Below are 12,326 nucleotides of genomic sequence, written 5' to 3'. Positions count from 1 at the left end.
CAATTGCCCTTTGCATTATAAATATAATCGTAAAATTTCAAATCGTATATATTTAAATTTGACAGAACCGCGTTCTGTTAATGCGCACAGCTCTGTTAACGCAAAATTGAGAAATCTGCTATCGCGTTGAGGGTAAAATGACGCGACGTAGCCTCGTGAATGGCAATGCTGCCGTATGTAATGGCGCGCGGTTGATGCAGATGCGTTGTGGCGGCATTTGTATGTTGGAATTGATTAGAACTGTGTTTGATTTAAACAACGCTGTAACTTGAGCCGTCTCAGATACGAAAATGCGTCGTACCGCCAAGCCAAAGGCAGCGCCGGCCAAAAAAGCCAAGGGCAAGTTGTATGCTATGCCGGAGAAGCTTAAAGAGGGCACCGTTCTCACAGATCTGACCAAGGGACAGTGGCGCATTGGTCCCTCGATTGGAATTGGCGGCTTCGGTGAAATCTATGCAGCGTGTCGCAACGGCGAAAAGAACTACGATGCAGTGGTGAAATGCGTAAGTAGCTGAAGCTGCAAAATGTGTGAAACTGTTTGCCCTCATCGATGGCTTTTCATATTCCAGGAGCCACATGCCAATGGGCCGCTGTTCGTCGAGATGCACTTCTATTTGCGGAATGCAAAACAAGACGACATCAAGAACTTCAAGCAGCAGCATGGCCTCAAATCTCTGGGTATGCCCTACATACTAGCCAACGGCTCTGCGGACATAAATGGTCAGAAGCATCGGTTCATAGTTATGCCGCGATACGGCAGCGACATATCAAAGTTCTATGCGCAGAACGGCAAGCGCTTGCCCGAGGCTACCGTCTACCGACTAGCAATTCAAATGCTGGATGTGTATGAATTTATGCACGGCACCGGCTATGTTCATGCAGATCTCAAGGCGGCTAACATATTGCTTGGCCTTGGTAAGGGCGGTAGTAGTCAGGCCTATTTGGTGGACTTTGGGCTAGCTTCCCACTATGTGACGGGGGATTTCAAACCGGATCCAAAGAAAATGCATAATGGCACTATTGAGTACACATCGCGGGATGCACATTTGGGCGTAGCCACTCGGCGGGCCGATCTTGAAATACTCGGCTACAATATTATTGAATGGTTAGGAGTGGAGCTGCCCTGGATCAGGGAAAAACTGCTGACAGTACCGCTGAAAGTTCAGAAGGCCAAGGAGGCATTTATGGCGGACGTAAACGCCGCACTAAAGCCCCTCTTTCCCAAAGGGGTGCCGGCACCCATCTCTGACTACATGAAATACGTATCTAAGCTGGCGCACAACGAAGCACCCAACTATGACAAGTGTCGCACGTTTTTCCTCAATGCTCTCAAGCAAATGAAAGTGGTCAACAGTGGGGACTTGGACTTTAAACTGACGTCGCAGAACAACAGCAATAACAACAATAGTCCGCCAGCCAAAAAGGCAGGGACATCGGCTTCATTGGGACAGCGGAGCAAGGTTAAAAAAGAAGAATCTCTGCTAATAAATTCCTCTTCAGAGGATGAAGTCATTGCCAGCGATGAGGAAAAGGATGCAAAATACACGCCGCGCAGAAAGTTGGTGGCAGCTAAAGCATCGCCAGCTTCTAGATCCAAACCTACAAGAACCACGCCAACGCGCAAAGCGGCGCACAAGCCAGCTTCAGCTTCGCCCAAGAAACGCGAAGCACCACAAGCCACCTCGCCACAGCGTTCGAGTCCGCTCAAGCGAGCAAAAGTGGAAAGCAACGCCACTCCGAAAGCACAGGGTGCTAATGCCAAGATCAACTTTAGTCCAGCAGTTTCGCTGCGTAGCAGGCCTGGTAAGACGGTGATCAATGATGACTTGACTCCACAGCCGCGCTCCAATAAAACATACGAGTTCAACTTCGAGTTGGATGTCAGTATGGATGCCAATGTCATTGTGAATGTAAAGCGCAAAAAGAAGGCGCAGGCAGGCAGCACCACTCCCTCTGGCAGCAACAAGACACCCTCTTCGCACATCGCCGCGACGCCCAAAGGCAGCTCTCCAGCGACACGTATTAATCTGCGAAAAGTAAATGGCGACGAGGGTACTAGTTCGCCAGCTCTGAACTCCACGCGGAGTCCACGCACGCCTGCAGTCACTCTGCGCAAGTATAGGCGCTAATTCCATTAAATTTTTTATACATATAACTATATATTTTCATTTAATAAAACGCTGCTGGGTATATGTTTTGAAGCTTCAAACCTGTGTCAGCTTAAATATGTTCTATAAGTATACATGTTGTGTGCATTGGCTTTTACATTAATATTAAAGATAATGATACATATATATTGAAATTCAAGTGTCCACTATTTAGCTCTGCGTTTACTGCTGCTGCTGCTTTCGTGATGCTTACTCTTGCTGGACTTGGCAGTCGAGCTGCCGCGCCTGGAGGAGGAAGTGCCACTGCTGCTGCTAGTGTGTTTCTCTGGTGCGCTGATCGTGTTTATTGCAGGAGCCACAGATTTGCTTGATCGCTCCTCCTTATGCGACTTGGAGGACGATGAGGAGGATGACTTGTGTCCATGCTTGCTGCTACTGCTGCTGCTGGCATTTGTGGAGCTGCTCGGCTCTGGTTTGTAAAACGGCGAGGACGAGTTGGATGATGTAGATGAACGCGACGAGGGCACCGACGATTTGGTCTTGGGGCCGCTGGCGAGCGGCATGGGCTCATCGGGTATGACTACAGTGGGGGTGGCGACCGGCAAGACCATGCTAGCAGCAGCCCGACTTGTTGAGGGCTTATTACAACAGGTGTCACACTGCCAAATGTGGACTTGATCGTCGGCGGCCTCCTCATTGGTAATGGGTGGCTTATGGCACTCCTGGTGATAAAGTGCGCCACAGTCGGAGCACTCAATGAGTCGATTGGTGGCCTTATACACCATTTCGCCACAAACACAACAGTTCAAGTCACCAAAGTCTCCAGTGTCGCCTGTGTTGACGACACCGCTCATGGCTAATCCAGCGGCGCTGCCATCATCGGAATCCGCAATGGTGTCGGGCGAATCTGAGGGCACCTTATCCGGTGAGTTGGTCAGATTGATAATCTCATCGGTGGCCACTGGCTGTGCCGGTGGTTGTGGGGTTGCGCGACCTGGAAAATTGGCCTCGTCGTCCATCATGCGCTGGGTCATATTCTTTGATATCATCTTCTCAGGCCCAAAGCGCAATTTAAGCGCCTCATCCAGCAGCAGGCGAAGTTCGGCTGCAGAAGTTGGATTAGATGAATGTAGCAATTTAATTGCCTTTTTCAGTACAGGATCTACTTCTTGAGCAGCAGCGGCTGCTGCGGCAATATTTGCGGCCATTTTTTCAGATAAAATTCTTGGTTAAATATGGTGGAAATTTTGTTATAATAAATGCAAAACACTGTAAAAAGTGTTGATAACTATTGTTTTATATCATTTCGGAAAACAGCTGTTATGCTTGCACGTTACTCAACACTGTTTGCATTCTACCCTGGTCTTTCCTCTTCTATGCTGTTGCTGTTCTTGCATTTCCACCAACCCGTTACGGCTCCGCTGGTGCCGTTATCCGAGTTTGTGTTTAATCAAAATTACTGCGTTGCATAAAATGCAGCTAGTTGTTTAGAATAAGCAAGCGTTCGTACAATAAATGTGATTCATTGCGTGGGCCCGACTTGTGTTTATCGTTCGTTAGTTCTAGCGCGCTATTCAGATAAGGAAGCGGTCTTTGAAAAATCGAAGCGGCAATAATACTAACCGTGTCTAAATAAACAATACACTAAAGCATTTAACGAGTATATCTGATAAGCCGTATAGCATTCGAACTTGATGCGCAAAAGTGCTAACCACTCGGGCACAACAACAAATTCTTTGTTCTGCAGTTTTTGCAAAATCGCCGACACATATTTATGGAGGAGTTATGGTTGTTGTAATGAGTAATCTACGCAAAACAGGGATTTGTGGCGCCATATCGACGCCGATGCTGGTCATTTTGCTTGCGTTTGCATGCAGTGTAACCGCTGGGGATGACGCAAATCAGCTGGTAAGTGGTTGCCGGGAGATGGGTTGAGGGTGTGTTGCAAGATTTTATTGGTTTGTTTTTGTTACCGTGTTTGGGCCATTGGCTTACAGCTGTACACTTTTCATACTGCGCCCTTGTTGCCATGTTAACAGGTAAAGGAACGATAAGCTATACAATTTGGCTAGCAATATATAGGTGTGTGTCTGTATGTATTGGTGTGCACATAGGGCTTTGTGTCTTTTATATATTAGCAATCAATCAGGCTACTTAACAAGCACCACAACCACCTATCGACAGTTAACAGTACGTTAACAGCCCAACAACAGTGGCGGTAATATTTTAATTTAATTTCGTATGTTTACAGGACTTTTCAACACGCGATTGTACGCTGACGGAACCCGTCTATGGCTATAAGTTTGATTTTAGCGGCTTACACTCGGATTTGGCGCATGTGGTGCGAAGCTTTAGCAATGATTCCTTTGAGTTTAACATATGCGGCAATCTGACGCACAGCTGTAACAACGAGAGCAATGTGGCTGCCTGCCTCAAAAAGCAAGGCAAGGAGTATGTGCTGGGTAAGCGTAATATGATCCATTGCAAAATCACTTGGTGCTTCAACATTTCTGTACTTATAGGCCGCCAGCATGAGCTGCACTATCACAATGGTAAAATGTATCTCGACTATTTGAGTGGTGCCAAATGTGAAAATGGAACCAACGACAATCCCAACTATCAGCTGCATGTGCTTCTCAGTTGCGACTACACGCTGGATGTCAATCCACTGCATATAACGGCTTATGTAAATTAATACGTCTTTAAGCCCACTTTTGAAATGATTAAATATTTTGGTGTTTATTTTTAGGCTGAGGACACTTGTTCCTTTTACATTACCTATGAGACACCCCTGGCCTGCTTATCTATACCGGATGGGCTTCAGTCCAATACGTGTAGTGTGAGCTACACAAATACTGGAGATACATTCGATTTGATGTCGCTTAGCGATGCCAACTATAGAACCTCAGACCGACAGGGAGGCTTCTTTATTATCAATGTATGCAAGCCAGTGCTTTATGGCGAGAACGCCATGTGCCCAGCCGGCAGCAGCATTTGCTTGTATTCGCCCAAGGTCAGCGATCTAAAAAAACGGTACGGAATGTTTATTTAAATGCTTTATATATTTATTTAACTTATCTTTTTGCATATGCTTGCAGTTTCATTAACTTTGGCAATGTACAGTCGAAGCCCGTCATTAAAGATGGCCAGCCATTGTTGCGTCACGAGTCCTGGACGCCGTGTGCAGGCAATTCTAGCGTTAACTATACCAGCATTGTTAATTTCTACTGCGGCAGAAGAGTTATGGTACGTTCATGAAAATAATATTGTTGGTATGAGCTACAATGTTATCCTTTTGCAGAATGCACATCCCGAGTTCATGGGTTCTAGTCAAGATGGTTGCACCTACCAGTTTAGTTTTTCCACACCACTGGCCTGCAAGAATATCAAACCGTGCACGGCCGTGGCCACGGGCAATGAGCTGTGAGTAAACCCCTTTTCATGTAGTTTACGGAGAATATATCTCGTTCTGTTTTTATTTTGCACAGTCTGGACCTGAGTCCGCTCAGTACCCTAGCGCCGCACAAATTGGCCAAAGATGGTAAAATCTACAATGTGGCTGTATGTGCTAGCGCTGGTACGCCCTGCATGGCGAATGGTGGTAAGTCGGTCATTTGTTGTCTGAATTATTAACGAAGATTTTAAGTGCAGCCACAGCAGCTGTCGACGTTGCACGTATGGCAGCATCCACCTTGCATGTTGCACGTCACATGCGTGGCAGAGCAGATGTAATTAAATTTTAATAGCCGTATAGTTAAGTGCGAGAAAAGTAGGAAATTCAGGTGACTCGCTGCAAGCAACCCTTTAAACTGTTTACTTTTCAACTTGCTAACCAAATCCAACAAGTGCTCAAAAATAGTATTCAATATTTCGAATTTATTGGAATGAGCCGGTTAAGTTTCGAGCTGACGCTTTAAATCCCCTGCCGTTTCGTACGCTTGCACATCTGTGTTTATTTGCGCGTTTTTAAACTCTAGGGATGATGATTCACATTTCTGATGCAGTCATCATAAATACATTTACATAGTTTATGTGCTTATATGTCTGCATGCATATATGTATATAAACGAAGTATAATACTTGTGTACTCAACCCGAGTCCCTGAAATGAAATATTCCATTTTAAAATTAGACCCGTGAGTGTGCAATTATTTTATGGTGAACCCACCGAAGCTCTATTGCTCTATTTACACGCATGACATGAGTTAATATGGGGAATTCGTATGGAGCAAACCTTTAAGGGGTACTTATTTATATACCATGATACGGCGCATAGAGAAAAACATGAAAGGACAGCTAAAAAGTTTTTAAAGTGTGTAAGGTTAGGCACGTTTAAATGTCGGTAAAGGCAGCTACGCAATAAAAGGATTAAGCAACTGATATGGCCAGCTTTCCTATTCAGTGCTCATAGATTGCAACACGTTTCTTTGAGTTGGTTGACTCGATTGCCAATATGCTCAAAAAATGAAAGCGTTGTGCTGTTGCAAACAAAAACAGTAAATATAAACCATATGGGCTGTTGCCAGGGCAAACGTGCTTGGGCATATCCATGAAATATACAAAGCACTAACACACGCTCCATCGTACTCACACACGCACACACACACACACACACACACAGAGAAATGTGCCTGCATTTCTAGTTGACTGCAAACGCATTTCCGTTGGCGCGTCCTTTTTTGTTTGGCTGGGCTGCCTCGCGCCTCCCGTTAAAACATCGGCGGGCAACGAGAGTTGGGCACAAAATCATGGCCACCGCTGGGCCTAAACAAATAAATAAGCCCACTTGCATTTGGCAACTGACATTGCTATCCGGCCCAGACACCAACGCGGCTACGATACAGATAGGGGCGAGGCGCATGCGGTCTAGCATTTTCCGGGGCACTACACGAAAATTTCATTTGTTAAGCAAATAGCAGACACGGTCACGCGAAAAGCGCTGTACGTGGACGACGCATGCATTTTATATGCAGCTCTGATATCTGGCACCCAGACGACACTGACAGATGCCATATTGCTGCATGTACTTTCTGTTGTTGTTGTTCTTGTATATGCCCTGTGTGGCTTAAGGATAAAAAGGGTGAATCACATTTAATTATAACTATCTTTAAAATTGAATACAGCCTGCAGCAATTAGCGTGTATTCATTTATATTTATGAAATTATTTTATACAGTTCATATTATGAAATTTACATAAGATCTTGAATACTTTTTGATGGTCTTGTGGCATGGATATTTTAACATCTTTTCCAATTGTCTCTAGTGCAGTTTCTATATAAATCTTACTCGAAATTTAAATAATTGGTATTAGGTATAGGTGTGAATTTAACTTCAGTTAACTAGAGTAACTTGCAGGTCGACTAAAATCTAAATTTTGCTAAGAATTCATTGGCATGGGCAAAACAATGGAATCGTTTGTAGTTTCCTACTACTGTTGCATTGCTGTTTTATTGAATTCTACATTTGGAAGCATTTTTGCAGCGCATTTGGTGCACGCTGTCCGACTGCAAGTTATAGCCATGGTTATTACCAACAGGGCCGCCGAGTTAGCGGCAATAAAATGTTGTTAATTGCTTATGCCGCGCACGTTGCACGCTGTCATTTTATGTAATTTGCATTTGAAATTCAAACATGTACGAGTGTGTATTTGGGAAAACATTTCGCTGCCTATTGCTATTTAGATATCGGTATGCAGGTGTAAATGATAAATGATGAATGTTTATTCTGTTTCCAATCGCATCAATATCAATTTTCAAATGTCGATGTTGTGCGTCGATTTTATGCTGCTGATGGACTCAGCCATTAGTCCACGGTGCGTATGAAATTCGAAAAGGCCAATGGCATTGTTAATGTTGATCAAAGTGCCTGAAAAGTGGCTTGTAATGCCAAAAGCTTTGGCCAAGAAATGCATCTGGATGTCGGCTTCATGAAAAACCAATGCAAAAATAACCTCTCGAAATAGTGTTATGTGAGTGTTTATTTGCCAGCGGAGCAGTTGGCATGCTACAATGTTTGTAATTTTCAATTTATATATTCTTTTTTTTCCCATTTCAATTCTTGCTGTATTTTATGGGAGTTTTTGCTTTTGTTTTGCATTTTACTGTTGCCTTGTTGTTGGGCAGATTCAATTTAGAGAGACGCCCCATTCCTGACACTTGCCAGCAGCTGTTTTGCGCCAGGATGTGCCAGCCAAGCAGCTACTAAATCGTTTATACGTTTGTTTTTCACATTCTTATACCCTTGTAGAGGGCATTACAATTCTGTCTTGAAATGCATTACGCATCGAAGGAGACATGTTAGACATTCTTGATCAGAATTAACAGCCGATTCAATGCGAACTAGTCTTTCGGTTTTCTTTTTGCTGCCAGCGAAAAATATGGCGGAATCGGCCGACTTGGACGACTATATTATATAGCTGTCATAGGAATAAAAATTCTTGCATAATAAAATACTTTTTGTTTTTCAAGATACGTTATCCGAGCTCAGCATTTAAGAGTTCTACAATGCTCCTCACATATGAGCCCAATCTTATCAAATATCTGATTACTGGTTTGGTTGGCAAATAAGTTTTTGTATTGAAAAATTGTGTTTCCTTATACGATATCTTGACCAACCTCGAAATTTTCCTTACTTAACTTCAATGACTACAAGGGTATTTAATCATCGCCTTGCCGAAGATTGCTGTTGGTTCTTGTCCTTTTTTATACCCTGAACCCATTAAAAATGGGTATAAGGGTATATTGTATTTGTGCCAAAGCCAAATGTATGTAACAGGCAGAAGGAAGCAACTCCGACCCCATAAAGTATATATATTCTTGATCAGCATAAATAGCTGAGTCGATCTAGCCATGTCCGTCTGTCTGTCCGTCCGTCCGTCCGTATGTATGAACGCAAGGATCTCAGAACCTATAACAGCTAGAGAAATTTTAGACGTAGATGCTCCTAGCTCCCGCGCAGATCGAGTTTGTTTCCGAAAATCGATACCTTACTCCATTTCCAAGCAATCGATAAAAATCGATATCGATATCCTGCTTTTGGGCAATTTTGGTAAATAATAAGAACTAGAGTCACCAAACTTGACATATAGCTTCTAAAATAGAATATAAATATGATATAGGATTTTTCTTCACGGTTTTCCCTCTAGATTAATCTGACATTCAAATCTGAACACCGATTTTTTAGTCGAAATTCATGTCCAAATCTTATCCCAAGATTCGTACCTAGTAATGGGTAAAAAATTACCACCCCCATAACTCGGTCAAATCTCATCCGATTTTCATGAAGTTTGGCTTTTTCTTCATGGTTTTCCCTCTAGATTAATCTGGCATTCAAATCGGAACACCGATTTTTTAGTCGAAATGCATGTCCAAATCTTACCCCAAGATTCGTATGTAGACATGGATCAAAAATTACCACCCCCCATAACTCGGTCAATCTCATCCGATTTACACGAAGTTTGGCTTTTTCTTCATGGCTTTCCCTCTAGAATAATCTGGCATTCAAATCTGAACACCGATTTATTCGTCGAAATTCAAGTCCAAATCCTACCCCAAGATTCGTACCTAGTCATGGGTAAAAAATTGCCACTCCCATAACTCGGTCAAATCTCATCCGATTTTCACGAAGTTTGGCTTTTTCTTCATGGTTTTCCCTCTAGATTAATGTGGCATTCAAATCTCGACACCGATTTTTTAGTCGAAATTCATGTCCAAATCTTACCCCAAGATTCGTATATAGACATGGGTCAAAAATTACCACCCCCATAACTCGGTCAAATCTCATCCGATTTTCACGAAGTTTGGCTTTTTCTTCATGGTTTTCCCTCTTGATTAATGTGGCATTCAAATCTCGACACCGATTTTTTGGTCGAAATTCATGTCCAAATCTTACCCCAAGATTCGTATATAGACATGGGTCAAAAATTACCACCCCCATAACTCGGTCAAATCTCATCCGATTTTCATGAAGTTTGGCTTTTTCTTCATGGTTTTCCATCTAGATTAATCTGGCATTCAAATCTGAACACCGATTTTTTAGTCGAAATGCATTTCCAAATCTTACCCCAAGATTCGTATATAGACATGGGTCAAAATTTACCACCCCCATAACTCGGCCAAATCTCATCCGATTTTAACGAAGTTTGGCGTTTTCTTCATGGCTTTCCCTCTAGATTAATCTGGCATTCAAATCTGAACACCGATTTTTTTGTCGAAATTCATGTCCAAATCTTACCAAGATTCGTATATACCTTGGGTCAAAAATTACCACCCCCATAACTCGGTCAAATCTCATCCGATTTACACGAAGTTTGGCTTTTTCTTCATGGTTTTCCCTCTAGATTAATGTGGCATTCAAATCTCGACACCGATTTTTGGTCGAAATTCATGTCCAAATCTTACCCCAAGATTCGTATATAGACATGGGTCAAAAATTACCACCCCCATAACTCGGTCAAATCTCATCCGATTTTCACGAAGTTTGGCTTTTTCTTCATGGTTTTCCCTCTAGATTAATCTAGCATTCAAATCGGAACACCGATTTTTTAGTCGAAATGCATGTCCAAATCTTACCCCAAGATTCGTATATAGACATGGATCAAAAATTACCACCCCCCACAACTCGGTCAAATCTCATCCGATTTACTCGAAGTTTGGCTTTTTCTTCATGGTTTTCCCTCTAGATTAATGTGGCATTCAAATCTCGACACCGATTTTTTGGTCGAAATTCATGTCCAAATCTTACCCCAAGATTCGTATATAGACATGGGTCAAAAATTACCACCCCCATAACTCGGTCAAATCTCATCCGATTTTCACGAAGTTTGGCTTTTTCTTCATGGTTTTTCCACTAGATTAATCTGGCATTCAAATCTGAGCACCGATTTTTTGGTCGAAATTCATGTCCAAATCTTACCCCAAGATTCGTATATAGACATGGGTAAAAAATTGCCACTCCCATAACTCGGTCAAATCTCATCCGATTTTCACGAAGTTTGGCTTTTTCTTCATGGTTTTCCACCTAGATTAATCTGGCATTCAAATCTGAAAACCGATTTTTTAGTCGAAATGCATGTCCAAATCTTACCCCAAGGTTCGTATATAGACATGGGTCAAAATTTACCACCCCCATAACTCGGCCAAATCTCATCCGATTTTAACGAAGTTTGGCTTTTTCTTCATGGCTTTCCCTCTAGAATAATCTGGCATTCAAATCTGAACACCGATTTTTTAGTCAAAATTCATGTCCAAATCTTACCCCAAGATTCGTATATAGACATGGGTCAAAAATTACCACCCCCATAACTCGGTCAAATCTCATCAGATTTTCACGAAGTTTGGCTTTTTCTTCATGGTTTTCCCTCTTGATTAATGTGGCATTCAAATCTCGACACCGATTTTTTGGTCGAAATTCATGTCCAAATCTTACCCCAAGATTCGTATATAGACATGGGTCAAAAATTACCACCCCCATAACTCGGTCAAATCTCATCCGATTTTCACGAAGTTTGGCTTTTTCTTCATGGTTTTCCCTCTAGATTAATGTGGCATTCAAATCGGAACACCGATTTTTTGGTCGAAATTCATGTCCAAATCTTACCCCAAGATTCGTATATAGACATGGGTCAAAAATTACCACCCCCATAACTCGGTCAAATCTCATCCGATTTTCACGAAGTTTGGCTTTTTCTTCATGGTTTTTCCACTAGATTAATCTGGCATTCAAATCTGAGCACCGATTTTTTAGTCGAAATGCATGTCCAAATCTTACCCCAAGATTCGTACCTAGTCATGGGTAAAAAATTGCCACTCCCATAACTCGGTCAAATCTCATCCGATTTTCACGAAGTTTGGCTTTTTCTTCATGGTTTTCCACCTAGATTAATCTGGCATTCAAATCTGAAAACCGATTTTTTAGTCGAAATGCATGTCCAAATCTTACCCCAAGGTTCGTATATAGACATGGGTCAAAATTTACCACCCCCATAACTCGGCCAAATCTCATCCGATTTTAACGAAGTTTGGCGTTTTCTTCATGGCTTTCCCTCTAGAATAATCTGGCATTCAAATCTGAACACCGATTTTTTAGTCAAAATTCATGTCCAAATCTTACCCCAAGATTCGTATATAGACATGGGTCAAAAATTACCACCCCCATAACTCGGTCAAATCTCATCAGATTTTCACGAAGTTTGGCTTTTTCTTCATGGTTTTCCCTCTT

General features: G+C 42.5%; 3 protein-coding genes across 5 annotated transcripts in view; 2 read left to right on the top strand and 1 right to left on the bottom strand.

The window, feature by feature from the left end:
- Window positions 1-16: 16 nt before the first annotated feature.
- LOC115757772 (nucleosomal histone kinase 1) lies at window positions 17-2,160 on the top strand. The gene is made up of 3 exons (XM_030698197.1): window positions 17-219; window positions 283-503; window positions 570-2,160. Exons 1-3 carry the CDS (start codon window positions 138-140, stop codon window positions 2,127-2,129), a joined length of 1,863 nt encoding a protein of 620 aa, XP_030554057.1. The 5' UTR covers window positions 17-137; the 3' UTR covers window positions 2,130-2,160.
- Window positions 2,161-2,190: 30 nt separating this feature from the next.
- On the bottom strand, window positions 2,191-3,395 carry LOC115757773 (integrator complex subunit 12). The gene has a single exon (XM_030698198.1). It carries the CDS (start codon window positions 3,314-3,316, stop codon window positions 2,315-2,317), a length of 1,002 nt encoding a protein of 333 aa, XP_030554058.1. The 5' UTR covers window positions 3,317-3,395; the 3' UTR covers window positions 2,191-2,314.
- Window positions 3,396-3,505: 110 nt separating this feature from the next.
- The window catches only part of LOC115771785 (cation-independent mannose-6-phosphate receptor), a 31,436-nt gene continuing 22,615 nt past the window's right edge, over window positions 3,506-12,326 (top strand). For 2 of the 3 annotated variants that reach the window (XM_030717654.1, XM_030717655.1), the window contains exons 1-7: window positions 3,509-4,016; window positions 4,360-4,570; window positions 4,631-4,794; window positions 4,858-5,141; window positions 5,207-5,354; window positions 5,410-5,531; window positions 5,597-5,709. In XM_030717654.1, the coding sequence (XP_030573514.1) occupies window positions 3,894-4,016; window positions 4,360-4,570; window positions 4,631-4,794; window positions 4,858-5,141; window positions 5,207-5,354; window positions 5,410-5,531; window positions 5,597-5,709 (1,165 nt within the window). In that variant the 5' untranslated portion in view covers window positions 3,509-3,893. Of the gene's footprint in view, window positions 4,017-4,359; window positions 4,571-4,630; window positions 4,795-4,857; window positions 5,142-5,206; window positions 5,355-5,409; window positions 5,532-5,596; window positions 5,710-12,326 lie in introns of all 3 variants that reach the window. The other variant, XM_030717656.1, reaches the window with a different exon arrangement.

Source organism: Drosophila novamexicana, unplaced genomic scaffold (assembly GCF_003285875.2).
Source record: "Drosophila novamexicana strain 15010-1031.04,08,12 unplaced genomic scaffold, DnovRS2.1 tig00000108-arrow-pilon, whole genome shotgun sequence".
NCBI classification, from domain to species: Eukaryota; Metazoa; Arthropoda; class Insecta; order Diptera; family Drosophilidae; genus Drosophila; species Drosophila novamexicana.
The sequence above is the reverse complement of the archived record's forward strand: the minus strand, read 5'-3'. Positions and strand labels throughout refer to the sequence as shown.

Bases quoted from the DNA above. Each gene is read 5' to 3' on its own strand.
- LOC115757772 (XM_030698197.1), top strand. From the start codon at position 138: ATGACGCGACGTAGCCTCGTGAATGGCAATGCTGCCGTATGTAATGGC. The intron at 220-282 runs GTATGTTGGAAT...GAGCCGTCTCAG, and splicing joins GATGCGTTGTGGCGGCATTT to ATACGAAAATGCGTCGTACC. The intron at 504-569 runs GTAAGTAGCTGA...TTCATATTCCAG, and splicing joins ACGATGCAGTGGTGAAATGC to GAGCCACATGCCAATGGGCC.
- LOC115757773 (XM_030698198.1), bottom strand. From the start codon at position 3,316: ATGGCCGCAAATATTGCCGCAGCAGCCGCTGCTGCTCAAGAAGTAGAT.